At 44.9% G+C, this 17065-nt stretch overlaps 2 protein-coding genes across 2 annotated transcripts in view; both read left to right on the top strand.

Annotated features, from left to right (window-relative positions):
* Window positions 1-2433: 2433 nt before the first annotated feature.
* LOC130189114 (oocyte zinc finger protein XlCOF8.4-like) lies at window positions 2434-7198 on the top strand. The gene is made up of 2 exons (XM_056407824.1): window positions 2434-4011; window positions 6005-7198. The coding sequence occupies exons 1-2, from the start codon at window positions 3819-3821 to the stop codon at window positions 7108-7110; spliced, it is 1299 nt and encodes a 432-aa protein (XP_056263799.1). The 5' UTR covers window positions 2434-3818; the 3' UTR covers window positions 7111-7198.
* Window positions 7199-16531: 9333 nt separating this feature from the next.
* Window positions 16532-17065, top strand: part of LOC130190191 (gastrula zinc finger protein XlCGF7.1-like) — a 7409-nt gene continuing 6875 nt past the window's right edge. The window contains exon 1 of the mRNA XM_056409590.1: window positions 16532-16977. Within this exon, the coding sequence (XP_056265565.1) occupies window positions 16785-16977 (193 nt within the window). The 5' untranslated portion in view covers window positions 16532-16784. The remainder of the gene's footprint in view (window positions 16978-17065) is intronic.

The following is a 17065-nucleotide window of genomic DNA, read 5'->3' as shown; positions in this document are numbered from 1 at the left end:
TAGTCCTGATAGAGGACTCCTCTCTGTCCTGGTCTTGTTAGACCTTAGTGCTGATAGAGGACTCATCTCTGGACTGGTCTTGTTAGACCTTAGTGCTGATAGAGGACTCCTCTCTGGACTGGTCTTGTTAGACCTTAGTGCTGATAGAGGACTCATCTCTGTCCTGGTCTAGTTAGACCTTAGTCCTGATAGAGGACTCATCTCTGTACTGGTCTTGTTAGACCTTAGTGCTGATAGAGGACTCATCTCTGTACTGGTCTTGTTAGACCTTAGTGCTGATAGAGGACTCATCTCTGTACTGGTCTAGTTAGACCTTAGTGCTGATAGAGGACTCCTCTCTGTCCTGGTCTTGTTAGACCTTAGTCCTGATAGAGGACTCCTCTCTGTACTGGTCTTGTTAGACCTTAGTGCTGATAGAGGACTCCTCTCTGTACTGGTCTTGTTAGACCTTAGTGCTGATAGAGGACTCATCTCTGGACTGGTCTTGTTAGACCTTAGTGCTGATAGAGGACTCATCTCTGGACTGGTCTTGTTAGACCTTAGTGCTGATAGAGGACTCATCTCTGGACTGGTCTTGTTAGACCTTAGTGCTGATAGAGGACTCATCTCTGGACTGGTCTTGTTAGACCTTAGTGCTGATAGAGGACTCATCTCTGTTCTGGTCTTATTAGAACCCAGTAGCCTCGATGACCACCAACGTTAGTCACGGAGTTCCACAAGGTTCTGTGCTTGGACCACTTTTATTTACCTTATACATGCTTCCTTTGGGCAATATTATCAGGAAACACTCCATAAACTTTCATTGTTATGCAGATGATACTCAACTATATCTATCGATCAAACCAGAGGAGACCAACTTGTAAGAGCCACAAGTGTGTTTTTAGTATATTTAAGTTTCAGAATTGTTTATAATTTAATATTTAGAATTATGCTCACGGTGGAGGAATTATAAGTTAAATACATTGAAAGATCTTTATGTTAATGACTGACGCTCGGGCCAGGCTATTTAATGACGTCATGACGGCAACAGGTGTAAGAGCAGAGCCGCATTAGACATGAGAGATATAGTTTTTTTACCGTAAGACCATGAGATCGTTTTGAACGTTTATTATTTGTATACTTTGTCAGTGTTTTTTGCTGTTTAAAATAAAATCGAAAGAAAAGGAAATGAACGGTCTCCTGTCATGCGCGTGAGAGGAAACTCATTGTGTCTGCAGCTCTTTAGCGGATTAAGAAAACAACGACGGAACGCCGCTACACAACTAACTCAGTAACTTCTTGATGTTAAACGCAGACAAAACTGAAGTAATTTTAATCGGCCCTGAGCACCTCAGAGATCAATTATCTGGTGATGTGGTTTCTGTAGATGTCATTGCTCTAGCATCCAACACCACTGTAAAGAATCTCGGCGTTATCTTTGATCGGGACTTGTCCTTTAACTCCCACGTAAAGCAAATCTCAAGGACTGCATTCTTTCATCTACGTAATATTTAAAAAATCAGGCACATCTTGTCTCAAAAAGATGCAGAAAAACTGGTTCACACGTTGTTACTTCTAGTTTGGATTACTGCAACTCCTTATTATCAGGCTGCTCTATAAGTCTCTTAGGTCAACTCCTTATTATCAGGCTGCTCTATAAGTCTCTTAAGTCAACTCCTTATTATCAGGCTGCTCTATAAGTCTCTTAGGTCAACTCCTTATTATCAGGCTGCTCTATAAGTCTCTTAGGTCAACTCCTTATTATCAGGCTGCTCTATAAGTCTCTTAGGTGAACTCCTTATTATCAGGCTGCTCTATAAATCTCTTAAGGTCACATCACTCCTGCACTAGCCTCTCTGCACTGGCTCCCTGTAAAATCAAGAATCATATTTAAAATTATTCTCTTAACCTACAAAGCCTTGATTGGTGATGCACCATCATATCTTAAGGAGCTTGTCGTACCATATTGCCCCACTAGAGAGCTTGTAGTACCATATTACCCCACTAGAGAGTTGCCTCACTAGAGGCGGGGCTACTTGTGGTCCCAAGAGTCTAAAGTAGGAGGAGCCAGAGCCTTCAGTTATCAAGCTCCTCTTTTATGAACCAGCTCCACCTTCAGTCCTGGAGACTCCGCCCCCTCATGGAGACTGAAGGTTCACCTGGTCCAGACCTGGAGACGCTGATAGAGGCTGAGAGGCTGAGGGGGACGCTAGGATACACTGAGCTCCTCTCTCCTCTCCTCTCTCCTTATGGACGCTTAGGATACAATGAGCTCCTCTCTCCTCTCTCCTTATGGACGCTTAGGATACACTGAGCTCCTCTCTCCTCTCTCCTTATGGACGTTTAGGAGACACTGAGCTCCTCTCTCCTCTCTCCTTATGGATGCTTAGGATACACTGAGCTCCTCTCTCCTCTCTCCTTATGGACGCTAGGATACACTGAGCTCCTCTCCTCTCTCCTTATGGACGCTTAGGATACACTGAGCTCCTCTCTCCTCTCTCCTTATGGACGTTTAGGATACACTGAGCTCCTCTCTCCTCTCTCCTTATGGACGTTTAGGAGACACTGAGCTCCTCTCTCCTCTCCTATCTCCTTATGGATGTATTTTCATCTCTCCATTGCACATTAACTCTGCTTTCTCTCCAGAGTCCTTGTTACTTCTCGTCTCATAAGGTCTATAGGACCTGACTGGGTCTGATGTCATTGTGCTGCTGATGCCCCGCCCACTCTTCTCTCTACCTCCATCTGCCTGATGGATCATGAAGGTCTGGATCATGGAGGTCTGGATCGTGGAGGTCTGGATCATGGAGGTCTGGATCGTGGAGGTCTGGATCATGGAGGTCTGGATCGTGGTCCATGACTACTACCAACTATTCATACATGTGTACAGATTGTAAAGCGCTCTGAGGCAAATTTGTAATTTGTGATAATGGGCTGTACAAAATAAACTGAATTAAATGTAATCATAGTAGTGTAGTAGTGAGGTCATAGTAGTGTAGTGAGGTCATAGTAGTGTAGTCGTGAGGTCATAGTAGTGTAGTAGTGAGGTCATAGTAGTGTAGTAGTGAGGTCATAGTAGTGTAGTCGTGAGGTCATAGTAGTGTAGTAGTGAGGTCATAGTAGTGTAGTAGTGAGGTCATAGTAGTGTAGTCGTGAGGTCATAGTAGTGTAGTGAGGTCATTGTAGTGTAGTAGTGAGGTCATAGTAGTGTAGTAGTGAGGTCATAGTAGTGTAGTCGTGAGGTCATAGTAGTGTAGTGAGGTCATAGTAGTGTAGTAGTGAGGTCATAGTAGTGTAGTCGTGAGGTCATAGTAGTGTAGTGAGGTCATAGTAGTGTAGTAGTGAGGTCATAGTAGTGTAGTGAGGTCATAGTAGTGTAGTAGTCTTCTCAAACACTTCTCAGTGGATCAATTGATTAAATTAAAATGTTGATATACTTTAATGATATTCTATCATTTGTTTTATGAAGGTTACCAATGAAATCCACATAGAAGCTTGTCAGGCTCTTATTTTGAAGGTGCCTCCGCCAGCTGCCCGGATGTGCCTCCATTCCAAGCTCCCGTCGGCAGCAGCAGCGTCTCTTCGTCACTGCGGTGGTAAAGTGTCAGTTAGCTCCTTCAGTCCTGACCCAGCAGAGTCTCTGTATGTCTGGATAAACCTCTGAATGGACTTCTAGAGGTTCTCCTTTGGTTCTGGATGTTGTTCCTCGGACTCATCTCCCGCTACAAAGACATTGAAGTTAGCTTAGCATGCTAACAGCGCTAGTCCCAGTTTAAAGGAGAGGAACGGGCTTTGTGACGGACTTTGAGTGGAGAAAACGTTTCTGTCGTTGGGGGGAAATGTCTAAAGTCCAAATGCTGAGATGTTTCGTCAACCAGCGACTCACTGCGGCTGCGCAGGAGATATGTGGGCTGTTTGAAAGAACGATAGCAGAGTACGAGGAGGAACTTTGTAGTTCTCAAGAGGAGAACGAGCGACACCGGAAACGACTGCAGGCTGTGTTCAACCCGGAAGTCCGGATACAACGAGCAGGTTGGTTCATGGAACAGCATCTTTGTGGTATAAAGTAGATGATAACTGTGGTGTAAGGTATGGAATACGTTTAGGAGACCGTTGTATCTTTGGCTAACTGTATTAGCTCAACATTAGCATAACAGACTGTACACGCCCCCTCTGACATCACTACACTACATGTACACACCAGCCGCCAAGTCACATTCTTTGTGTGTCTAATACATGTCCCTGACCCTCATGTTGTGCCTTCACTGCCTGTGGGCCCTGAGCTCCGTGAGGAGGCCGACACCGGGCAGGTGTGTGCTGACGCTACTTCATGCCGACAGAGACGTTGTAGAATCTGAATGTTTTCCTTTTGAAGCGATGCTGCTGTGTGAGACTGAGCCTGTTCTGATGAGCTTCTGCTCTCCAGGTTGATCTTGAGCCATCCGGCTCCATAAGAGTCGGGTTTCCTTTCCTGTTCCGTCTCTTCCCGCGCTGGTCTGTGTCACAGCGTGTCTCCCCAGTGTCTTTGTTCCCTGTCATTGAGTTCCTGTTGTAAATCCCCCGTGTTGTTAGTCTCTCGTGTGACTTTGCCTCCAACCTGAGTTCTATGTTTGACTTTTCCCTCAGTGAAGAGGGTTTTTTGTTCTCCTTTCCCTCGACTCCTGCTTGGTTCCTCTGCGCCTGATCTTTTCCCCACCACACGCGTGACCGTACAATCTGGCCAAGATGAGCTCAGCGGAGGACAGCGGCTCTTCAGACGCCAGGAAGGCTGTACGACCACTGCGGCGAGGAGCTCCTCCACCGCCTGAGGACGTGTGAGGCGACAGTGGCGGACGTGCCGCCTGGCCTCAGCCCCCAGAGCCACAGAGCCAGCCGGGGCTCGCCCGCCTCCACCTTTGTTCTCTGGCAGAACTAGTACCGCCAGACCAACCGGCCCGGTGGCTCTGGGGACCTCACCTAACCCGCAGCCCCCGCTGCCGCCTCACGCCGCTGCGTCCCTCCGCCTGCTGCTTCCCGTGATCCCAGCTCTCAGTGTCCCGTCTTTGCCTCCAACCTGAGTTCTATGTTTGACTTTTCCCTCAGTGAAGAGAGTTTTTTGTTCCACTTTCCCTCGACTCCTGCTCCGTTCCTCTACGCCTGATCTTTCGCCCCCCCCACCACACGCGTGACCATCTGTACGGCACATGGCTGGTGGCTGAGCTGGTTTCTGATGACTAAGCAACATTTCTGTGATCAGATTTTGTTTTGGCATGAACATGTCACCACTGCTTCTGTCGGGCCGTCTGTCATCACGGCCTCACAGTTGGTGGCTCTCTAAATTGCTGCAGTCGGGTTGGAACTGATCCATGTGCACCATGTGGGGTGGAGCCAGTCTTAGCTGTTCATGGCGTACTCTGGCCTCTCAGAGTCTTGAGGTACTTTCATTTGCTGCTTCCAAAGTCGGCCTTTCTTCTGCTTCTTCTGTAACGCTGCAGCTCGTTCCACCAGCCAGGTCACTTTGTTTCCTCAGGAGCACAAACTGACGCTCTGCCTGACCGGACGGATACGCCAGGAGATCTTACGTGTTGTCTTTTCAACTTCCGCCCAGAAAGTTATCCAAAAATGTAAATAAACTTTCAACAATTTCCATCGAACAAAATGAATTCCAACAAGAAGGCGCATCACGACCAACGTCTTGGACCATGAGTGAATCCTCTGTCTGTTTCTCAAGAGCTCTTCTGAGAGACATTCCACTTCCAGGTGTTCCAATTAACAGCCTCCACTGGCCTGCTGGTGGTGCATCATGGTAGTTGAAGTCTTTGTGCGCTGATCAAATGAGGAACGGAAATAAACTTGGAGAATTCCACCATTTTGTCTCGACAGTGCAGCCCCGTCTTCATATGGTGATGGTTTTCATGCAGTTTATATTGTCACACTATGTCTAACTCTCACAGAAGCTTTGATCTCTCCGTGATCGTCATCATAGAGGATGTGTCACTGGTTGAGGGTTCTAAGACGTATGAATGTATTGTATTATCCTCCACAGACGCCCAGCAGCTGTTGACGGTTCAAGTAGAGGTTCAGACTGAGCAGCAGGACTGGAGCTCCAGTCTGGACCCGGAGGATCCAGAACCCCCACGCATTAAGGAGGAAGAGGAGGATCCAGACCCCCCACACCTTAAAGAGGACCAGGAGGACCGTTGGACCCATCAGGAGGGAGAGCAGCTTCAAGGTCTGGAGGAGGCTGGTGTTAAGTTCTCATTCACTCCTGTGAAGAGTGAAGATGATGAAGAGGAAGCTCAGTCCTCTCATCTTCATCAAAGACTAACTGAACAGATGAAAACAGAAGCTGATGAAGAGGACTACAGAGTACCAGAACCTGATGAGAAGACTGGAGACTCGACTGAACCTGAGACTGATGTCAGTGATGACTGGAAGGAGACCAGAGAACCTCAGTCAGGTTCAAACTCTCTGAATAATGAAGAAGGTAATGTCAGTGATTCAAAATGTCGTTCTGGTAAGAAACCACTAGGCTGCTCTGAATGTGGGAAATTATATCGCCTCAAGAGAGATTTGAAGAAGCACATGAGATGTCACACAAGACGTTTCAGCTGCTCGGAGTGTGGTCGAGGCTTCGCCACCCGGTACCATCTGAAGACCCACATGTCGCGGCACACGGGAGAGAAACCGTTCAGCTGCTCTGAGTGTGGTCATCGTTTTATTCAAAGTGGAGGTCTGAAGAGACACATGAGAACTCACACAGGAGAGAAACCGTTCAGCTGCTCAGACTGCGAACAGTCTTTTCAACGCAGAGAATATTTAGAGCGACACATGGTGAGTCACACAGGAGAGAAACCTTTAAGCTGCGCCGAGTGCGGTCGAGGTTTCATTGAAAGTGGAGGTCTGAAGAGACACATGAGAACTCACACGGGAGAGAAGCCGTTCCCGTGCTCGTACTGTAACAAATCTTTCATACAAAGTATACATTTAAAGAGACACATGTTTACTCACACGGGAGAGAAACCGTTCAGCTGCTCCGTCTGTAAAACATCTTTCACACGGAAACAGTATTTAGAGGGACACATGATGAATCACACGGGAGAGAAACCCTTCAGCTGTGCGGTCGAGGTTTCACTGAAAGTGCAGGTCTGAAGAGACACATGAGAACTCACACGGGAGAGAAGCCGTTCCCGTGCTCATGCTGCAACAAAACATTCACACGGAAGGGACATTTAGACCGGCACATGTTAACTCACTTTGAGAACTCCCTTTAGGAGACCTTCAGATCCCGGACCTCCCTCTCAGGGACTCACTTCCAACTTCGAGGACTCTGTCCACGATCTCCGTCCCTTCATCACGGGATCGCTTGTTGCTTTTGAAAAGATGCTTGTAATTCAGGGTTCGTAAGGTCATGGAAAACCTGGAAAAGTCATGTAATTTTAGAATGGTAATTTCCAGGCCTGGAAAAGTCATAGAAAATACTTAAATCACAAGTTTTGGAAAAGTCATGGAAATGTGTTATATTCACATGTTCATTTATGTCGAGTTTAAAATAATTCATGTGTTTTTAAAAGAAGACGCTCAAAATATAAGCCGGCGTAACGCTCTCTTTTCTCATTGCAAGTGAACGCAACTCAACTGTAAGTTCGCTGGCCAGAGCAACAGCAGCTCGCGAAGCGCTCTGGATATTCTAAGATGCTAGAGGAGTGTAGATGTAACCATGTTGCTCCTCTGAGTGGCGGCAACACATTAGTCATTTAAACATGGGAGAGGAGACGTTAACGAGCCGTGCTAAGGGAAGCAGACGTCACAGCGCTGAGCTAGCGGAGCTACGGCTAGCGGAGCTACGGCTCCATCACCGGCTAGCGGAGCCACAGCTGGTGATATCAAATGCTTATTCTTTTAATCAAACTATTGTCTCATTCATTTGTTTCATTTAAGGTGTATTGTATGCTTTGAATCCTACATTTTCAAAAATGTTCATGTACACACTGAGATTTCAGTTTGGTCATGGAAATTTGGTTTAAAGTCCTGGAGATCTATTGGTCGACGTGTGTAAGAACCCTGGTAATTGTATAATCAATGTTTTTTCCTTTTACAATGGAATATGATCAGCATGTTTAAGGCAATAAACTTCTCTTTCTAAAGAGCCGTTGGTGTGGTTATTGTGGCCTGTGTGCTGGTGAGAGCCGGTTGTGTCCTGGGCTCTGATGGAGAGCGTCACTGTTCCCTCTACATGTGGAGTCGTACCTTCACTCTGGACATTTCTCATAGACACCAATGTAAAGACTTTATCCACAGTGGTGCCCCTTAGTACAGCTTCCCAACCACCACATTCAAAAACAGCTTCTTCCCTCTGGCTGTGAGAATCCTTCGTTAGTCCTTCACCCTCCATGTTTCATATTTATCTTGTTTATTTTCTTGCCTTTTTAGAAAATTGGGACTACAATCTAAATGTGATGTTGACATCTGTCTGTACAATTAAAGTTTCAGAGCTTTGGACTCATAACCAAACCGGTTCCTGCCGGATCCCAACCAAGCGTAACAGTTAGGGGCCGGTCCTCTCGTCACATGCCCCGCCCACAACTGTTGCTACGCAGAAGATGGAAGAAACTTCAGATTGGAATACTGGGCACTGACATACAGACATGAAGGAAAGAACTGACATACAGGCATGAAGGAAAGAACTGACATACAGGCATGAATGAAAGACAACTGACATACAGACATGAAGGAAATAACTGACATACAGGCATGAAGGAAAGAACTGACATACAGGCATGAATGAAAGACCACTGACATACAGACATGAAGGAAAGAACTGACATACAGGCATGAATGAAAGACAACTGACATACAGGCATGAAGGAAAGACAACTGACATACAGACATGAAGGAAAGACCACTGACACACAGACATGAAGGAAAGACAACTGACATACAGACATGAAGGAAATACAACTGACATACAGACATGAAGGAAAGATAACTGACATACAGACATGAAGGAAAGACAACTGACATACAGACATGAAGGAAAGACAACTGACATATAGACATGAAGGAAAGACCACTGACATACAGACATGAAGGAAAGACAACTGACATACAGACATGAAGGAAAGACAACTGACATACAGACATGAAGGAAAGACAACTGACATACAGACACGAAGGAAAGACAACTGACATACAGACATGAAGGAAAGACAACTGACATACAGGCATGAAGGAAAGACCACTGACATACAGACATGAAGGAAAGACAACTGACGTACAGACATGAAGGAAAGACAACTGACGTACAGACATGAAGGAAAGACCACTGACATACAGACATGAAGGAAAGACAACTGATGTACATACATGAAGGAAAGACCACTGACATGAAGGAAAGACCACTGACATACAGACATGAAGGAAAGACCACTGACACATAGACATGAAGGAAAGACAACTGATGTACAGACATGACGGAAATACCACTGACATACAGACATGAAGGAAAGACAACTGACACACAGACATGAAGGAAAGACCACTGACACACAGACATGAAGGAAAGACCACTGACACACAGACATGAAGGAAAGACCACTGACATACAGACATGAAGGAAAGACAACTGACATACAGACATGAAGGAAAGACCACTGACATACAGACATGAAGGAAAGACAACTGACATACAGACATGAAGGATTGTTCCTATTGTTCTTAAAATGTTTATTATTATTACCCTACATGGTTTTAGCGCAATCCGTTATTCATCGTTTAGAATTTTGTCAGAATAATCAAAAGACGCCGTTATAAAAGTTTCAGGTTTCATTAAACGACGAGGATGTGTTTGGTGAGCAAGAACTACAACGGAACCCCCCACAGTGTCACCTTTTTCAACCCTTATGAGTTTGCAGGTATGTTTTGTTTTTCAATTTGATATCCCCAATTAATTGGTAATATTTTGTCTTCTGTGGAAACTATATGTTGAGTTGTCTTTTTCCATGTCGTTTCAACATATTCCATTTCAATCCAGTTTATTTTATAGAGCCCAAATCCCAAATTAGCCTCAGAGGGCGTTACAATTTATACACATATATATATATATGTGTGTATATATATATACATATATATATATATGTGTGTATCTGTGTGTATATATATATATACATACACTACCGTTCAAAAGTTTGGGATCACCCAGACAATTTCGTGTTTTCCATGAAAACTCACACTTTTATTTATCAAATGAGTTGCAAAATGTATAGAACATATAGTCAAGACATTGACAAGGTTAGAAATAATGATGTTTATTTGAAGTATACATTATTTTCTTCAAACTTTGCTTTCGTCAAAGAATGCTCCTTTTGCAGCAATGACAGCATTGCAGACCTTTGGCATTCTAGCTGTTAATTTGTTGAGGTAATCTGTTGAAATGTCACCCCACGCTTCCTGAAGCACCTCCACAAGTTGGATTGGCTTGATGGGCACTTCTTGAGGACCATACGGTCAAGCTGCTCCCACAACAGCTCAATGGGGTTGAGATCTGGTGACTGGCCACTCCATTACAGACAGCAAGCTGCCTGCTTCTTCCCTCAATAGTTCTTGCACAATGTGGAGGTGTGCTTTGGGTCATTGTCCTGTTGGAGGAGGACATTGGCTCCAATCAAGCGCTGCCCACAGGGTATGGCATGGCGTTGCCAAATGGAGTGATAGCCTTCCTTATTTAAAATACCTTTTACCTGGTACAAATCTCCCACTTTACCAGCACCAAAGCAGCCCCAGACCATCACATGACCTCCACCATGCTTGACAGATGGTGTCAGGCACTCTTCCAGCATCTTTTCACCTGTTCTGCGTCTCACAAATGTTCTTCTGTGTGATCCAAACACCTCAAACTTGGATTCATCTGTCCAGAACACCTTTTTCCAATCTTCCTCTGTCCAATGCCTGTGTTCTTTTGCCCATACCAATCTTTTCTTTTTATTCGCCAGTCTCAGATATGGCTTTTCTTTGCCACTCTGTCTAGAAGGCCAGCATCCCGGAGTCTCCTCTTCATTGTCGACATTGACACTGGCGTTTAGTGTGTACCATTTAAAGAAGCTGCCAGTTGAGGACCTGTGAGGCGTCTATTTCTCAAACTAGAGACTCTAATGTACTTGTCTTCTTGCTGAGTTGTGCACCGGGGCCTCCCACTTCTCGTTCTGCTCTGGTTAGAGCCCGTTTGTGCTGTTCTCTGAAGGGAGTAGTACACACCGCTGGAGGAAATTTTCAGTTTCTTTGCAATTTCTCGCATAGAATAGCCTTCATTTCTAAGAACAAGAATAGACTGGCGAGTTTCACATGAAACTTCTTTTTTTCTGGCCATTTATCGAACCCACAAATGTGATGCTCCAGATAATCAACTAGCTCAAAGGAAGGCCAGTTTTATAGCTTCTCTCATCAGCAAAACAGTTTTCAGCTGTGCTAACATAATTGCACAAGGGTTTTCTAATCAGACATTAGTCTTCTAAGGCGATTAGCAAACAATGTACCATTAGAACACTGGAGTGATAGTTGATGGAAATGGGCCTCTATACACCTCTGGAGATATTTCATTAGAAACCAGACGTTTCCACCTAGAATAGTCATTTACCACATTAACAATGTATAGAGTGTATTTCGGATTAATTTAATGTTATCTTCATTGAAAAAAACTGCTTTTCTTTGAAAAATAAGGACATTTCTAAGTGATCCCAAACTTTTGAACGGTAGTGTATATATATATATATATACATACAGATACACACATATATATACACACATATATATATATATATGTGTATATATGCAGATGATACTCAACTATATCTATCGATAAAACCAGAGGAGAGCAACCAACTCGGTAAAATTCAAGCATGTCTTAACCCTTGTGTTGCCTTAGGGTCATTTTGACCCGAATCAATATTACACCCTCCCCCCGCCTTTGGGTCATTTTGACCCGATTCAATGTTTCACCCTCATGTTACCTTTATATTTACTAACATATTTTACCCTTTGGGTACAATTTGATGCCAGCAATTAAAACCTCCAGAAAATTATTAGAATTAATATTGTTTTCCAAGTTTAAGTGTGAGGCACTTTATGTTTGTTTGTTGACTACCGAAAGAACACCGACATTAAACATTGAATGGGGTCAAATTAATCCTAAGGATGTGGGGAGGGTGTAATATTGATTCGGGTCAAAATGACCCTAAGGCAACACAAGGGTTAAAGACATAAAAATATGGATGACCTGCAACTTCTTGATGTTAAACTCAGACAAAACTGAAGTAATTTTAATCGGCCCTGAGCACCTCAGAGATCAATGATCTGGTGATGTGGTTTCTGTAGACGGCATTGCCCTAGCATCCAACACCACTGTAAAGAATCTTGGCGTTATCTTTGATCGGGACTTGTCCTTTAACTCCCACGTAAAGCAAATCTCAAGGACTGCATTCTTTCATCGACGTAATATTAAAAAAATCAGGCACATCTTGTCTCAAAAAGATGCAGAAAAATTGGTTCATGCGTTCGTTACTTCGAGACTGGATTACTGCAACTCCTGATTATCAGGCTGCTCTAATAAGTCTCTTAGGTCCCTCCAGTTGATCCAGAATGCTGCAGCTCGTGTTCTCACTAAAACTAAGAAAAGAGATCACATCACTCCTGCACTAGCTGCTCTGCACTGGCTCCCAGTAAAATCAAGAATCACTTTTAAAATTCTTCTCTTAACCTACAAAGCCTTGATTGGTGATGCACCATCATATCTTAAGGAGCTTGTAGTACCATATTGCCCCACTAGAGAGCTACGCTCACTAAATGTGGGACTACTTGTAGTTCCTAGAGTCTTAAAAAGTAGAATGGGAGCCAGAGCCTTTAGTTATCAAGCTCCTCTTCTATGGAACCAGCTTCCACCTTCAGTCCGGGAGGCAGACACAGTCACCTCATGTAGACTGAAGACTTTCCTCTTTGACAGAGCTTATAGTTAGGGCTGAATCAGGTTCACCTGGTCCAGCCCCTTGATATGTGTAACGGATGTGAAACGGGCATAGAAGAGGTCGACTCCGATGATAGATTTTCTCAGCATTTATTTATGCTGCAGAAGACATAAGAACACACTCATTGCCTTCTGGTCCATCTTTGCATTACCCTCAGCAATATGAAACCATTGTCATGGAAGGCAGGACCACACTAAATACAAATAACAACAATTATCAAAAACATGTAACATACAAGGGGAAAACAGCGACCCCCAATGGACAAAACAAATAACTGCATGAGCTAAAGTAATTTCAACAGAAACAACGAAAATTCCAACCTTGAACAAAAGGGAAACACATACCTGCAGAAGACATAAGAACACACTCATTGCCTTCTGGTCCATCTTTGCACTACCTATACAAACAAAACAACATTTATACAAGGAAAACATACGTCGGGGCGACTGGATGTGGCCAGACAAACGGCGCCAAAGTGGCTCAATGAGACAGTCACAAAACGTTTATTTTGACCGTTCAAATCACACAACAGCTGGACACCGTGAACGTATCAGCGACCGTTACCGTGTGTAACATAAATGGTTACTTTTTATTAAAGAATACAGCCAAAACAGTGCAACATAATTTTCCACTCAACTCACCCTCAGCAATATGAAACCATTGTGAGGGAGAGACGGACTCAGGAACAGGAAGTGCAACAGATGGAAAGCAATTTCCGCAGGAAACAGAATTTTAAAAATAACGCTAAATAAAAATGGCTCATTAAAATAAAATTCACAAACACTCAACAATATTGTTCAATTCAATTCAATTCAGTTTATTTGTATAGCCCAATTTCACAAATTACAAATTTGTCTCGGAGTGCTTTACAATCTGTACACATAGACATCCCTGCCCCAAAACCTCACATCGGACCAGGAAAAACTCCCAAATAACCCTTCAGGGGGAAAAAAAGGGAAGAAACCTGCAGGAGAGCAACAGAGGAGGATCCCTCTCCAGGATGGACAGATGCAATAGATGTCATGTGACCAGAAGGACAGATTAGAGTTAAAATACATTCAATGAATATGACAGAGTGTATGAATAGTTCATAGTAGGCATATTCCACGATGGAGACCTCCACGATCCATCAGGCAGATGGCGGTGGGGAGGAGGAGTGGGCGGAGTCTCAACAGTGGGCGGAGTCTCAACAGGACAGTGGCGCAGTCAGGAGCAACAAACAACAAACAAAAATAAAGTCAAAGTCAAAGTCAAAGTCAGTTTTATTTGTCAATTTTCCATATGTGCAAACATACAGAAGATCGAAATTGCGTTTCTCTTCTGTCCAACATAAAGTGAATTGTGCAACATATAGACAACATAGAGTGCAAAAATAGTAAAAAACATGTAAACATATAGACAACATAAATTGTGCTAGCAGCATTCAGACATGTGAGTCTGAAAGAGGACGGAGTGGGAGGATGGGGAGAGAGTTCAGCTTCCTGACATCCTGGTGGATGAAGCTGTTGGACAGCCTGGTGGTGTGAGCCGAGGCTCGGTACCTCCTCCCAGAGGGCAGGAGGCTGAAGAGACCGTGTGAGGGTGGCAGGGTCACTCACAATCGAGGTCGCTGCGGGTGAGGCGGGTGTTGTATATGTCCTGCAGGGATGGGAGGGGGAGTGAGGGACCCATGATCCTTCCAGCTGCCTTCACTATGCGCTGCAGGCATTCCTGCTGTGGTCTGTGCAGCTTCCGCCCACACAGTGATGCAGTTGGTCAGGATGCTCTCGATGGTGCCGCGGTAGAAGGTGCACATGATGGATGGGGCGCTTCCTGCTTTCCTCAGTTTCCGGAGGAAGTAGAGGCGCCTCTGTGCTTTCTTTGCCAGCGATGTAGTGTTGGCTGTCCACGAGAGGTCCTCACTGATTTCCACCCCAGGAATTTGGTGCTGCTGACCTGCTCAATGTCCGCACCGTTGATGGTCAGTGGTGGGTGATGGGTGTGGCCTTTCCGGAAGTCAACAACGATCTCTTTGGTCTTGCTGTTGTTGAGCAGGAGGTTGTTGGCTCCGCACCACGTGGTCAGAAGGTTGACCTCCTCCTGTAGAGGGTCTCGTCATCCTTGGTGATGAGACCTATCAATGTTGTGTCGTCTGCAAACTTGACCATGTGATTGGTGCTGTAGCTGGTTTTGCAGTCGTGAGTCAGCAAGGTGAAGAGCAGGGGACTGAGCACACAGCCCTGAGGGGCCCCTGTGCTGAGTGTGATGCTGCTCGAGGTGTTGTTGCCAACACGTACTGCTTGTGGCCTCTCACTCAGGAAGTCCAGCAGCCAGTTACACAGCGAGGTGTTGAGCCCCAGCTGGTCAAGTTTGCAGATTAGTTGTTGTGGGATGATTGTGTTGAATGCTGAGCTAAAGTCTATGAACAGCATTCTTACATAGGAGTCTTTTTTGTCCAGGTGGGTGAGGGCTGGGTGGAGAGCAGAGCAGATTGCATCCTCCGTGGACCGTTTGGCCCGGTATGCAAACTGGAAAGGGTCCAGAGTGGGGGGGAGAATGGATTTGATATGCGACATGACTAGTCGTTCAAAGCACTTCATGATTATGGGGGTCAGTGCCACTGGACGATAGTCGTTGAAGCAAATACAACACATTGAAAACAAGAAATGACAGAATACATTTCTAACTCCGTTACATATGCTGCTATCGGCTTATTGCTGCCGGGGGACGTTTTAGGATGCACTGAGTACCTATCTCCTCTTTTTTCTCTCCTTAAGGATGAATTTTCATCTCTCAATCACACGTTACTAACTCTGCTTTCTCCCCGGAGTCCTTTTGACTTCACGTCTCATGGGGTCATCGGACCCTATGAGACGGCATAGATCCTATCTGCTGATGGATCATCGAGGTCTGGGTCGTGGAATTCCTGCTCCTGACTACGCCACTGTCCTGTTGAGACTCCGCCCACTGTTGAGACTCCGCCCACTCCTCCTCTCTACCTCCATCTGCCTGATGGATCGTGGAGGTCTCCATCGTGGAATATGCCTACTTTGAACTATTCATACACTCTGTCACATTCATTGAATGTATTTTAACTCTAATCTGTCCTTCTGGTCACATGACATCTATTGTTCTGTCCATCCTGGAGAGGGATCCTCCTCTGTTGCTCTCCTGAAGGTTTCTTCCCTTTTTTCCCCCCTGAAGGGTTATTTGGGAGTTTTTCCTGGTCCGATGTGAGGTTTTGGGGCAGGGATGTCTATGTGTTCAGATTGTAAAGCACTCCGAGACAAATTTGTAATTTGTGAAATTGGGCTATACAAATGAACTGAATTGAATTGAATTGAATATATATGTGTGTATCTGTGTATATATATATATATATGTGTAATATGGAAGTTTATGTATGATTGGATTATTGAGATACCATTTTTTATTAATTTAAGGGATTTTATTTGAGATAACCCACCAAGTCTGCAAAGAAATCCACATCTCAGGCTCTTATTTTGAAGGTGCCTCCGCCAGCTGCCCGGATGTGCCTCCATTCCAAGCTCCCGTCGGCGGCAGCAGCGTCTCTTCGTCACTGCGGTAGTAAAGTGTCAGTTAGCTCCTTCAGTCCTGACCCAGCAGAGTCTCTGTATGTCTGGATAAACCTCTGAATGGACTTCTAGAGGTTCTCCTTTGGTTCTGGATGTTGTTCCTCGGACTCATCTCCCGCTACAAAGACATTGAAGTTAGCTTAGCATGCTAACAGCGCTAGTCCCAGTTTAAAGGAGAGGAACGGGCTTTGTGACGGACTTTGTGTGGAGAAAACGTTTCTGTCGTTGGGGGGAAATGTCTAAAGTCCAAATGCTGAGATGTTTCGTCAACCAGCGACTCGCTGCGGCTGCGCAGGAGATATGTGGGCTGTTTGAAAGAACGATAGCAGAGTACGAGGAGGAACTTTGTAGTTCTCAAGAGGAGAACGAGCGACAACGGAAACTGCTGGACGCCTTTCTAAAACCGGAAGTCCAGAAACAACGAGCAGGTTGGTTCTGTTTGAGATTTGTTCCTTGAGCAGAAAGTATTTCAACGTGATGCACTCATACCTCGGTCGTTTGTCATGTTAACCCAGG

Source organism: Pseudoliparis swirei, chromosome 1, assembly GCF_029220125.1.
Source record: "Pseudoliparis swirei isolate HS2019 ecotype Mariana Trench chromosome 1, NWPU_hadal_v1, whole genome shotgun sequence".
In the NCBI taxonomy this organism is placed as follows: domain Eukaryota; kingdom Metazoa; phylum Chordata; class Actinopteri; order Perciformes; family Liparidae; genus Pseudoliparis; species Pseudoliparis swirei.
The sequence above is the reverse complement of the archived record's forward strand: the minus strand, read 5'-3'. Positions and strand labels throughout refer to the sequence as shown.

Coding starts and splice junctions, on each gene's coding strand:
- LOC130189114 (XM_056407824.1), top strand. CDS start 3,819: ATGTCTAAAGTCCAAATGCTGAGATGTTTCGTCAACCAGCGACTCACT. Junction 4,012..6,004: donor AGTCCGGATACAACGAGCAG/GTTGGTTCATGG, acceptor TATCCTCCACAG/ACGCCCAGCAGCTGTTGACG.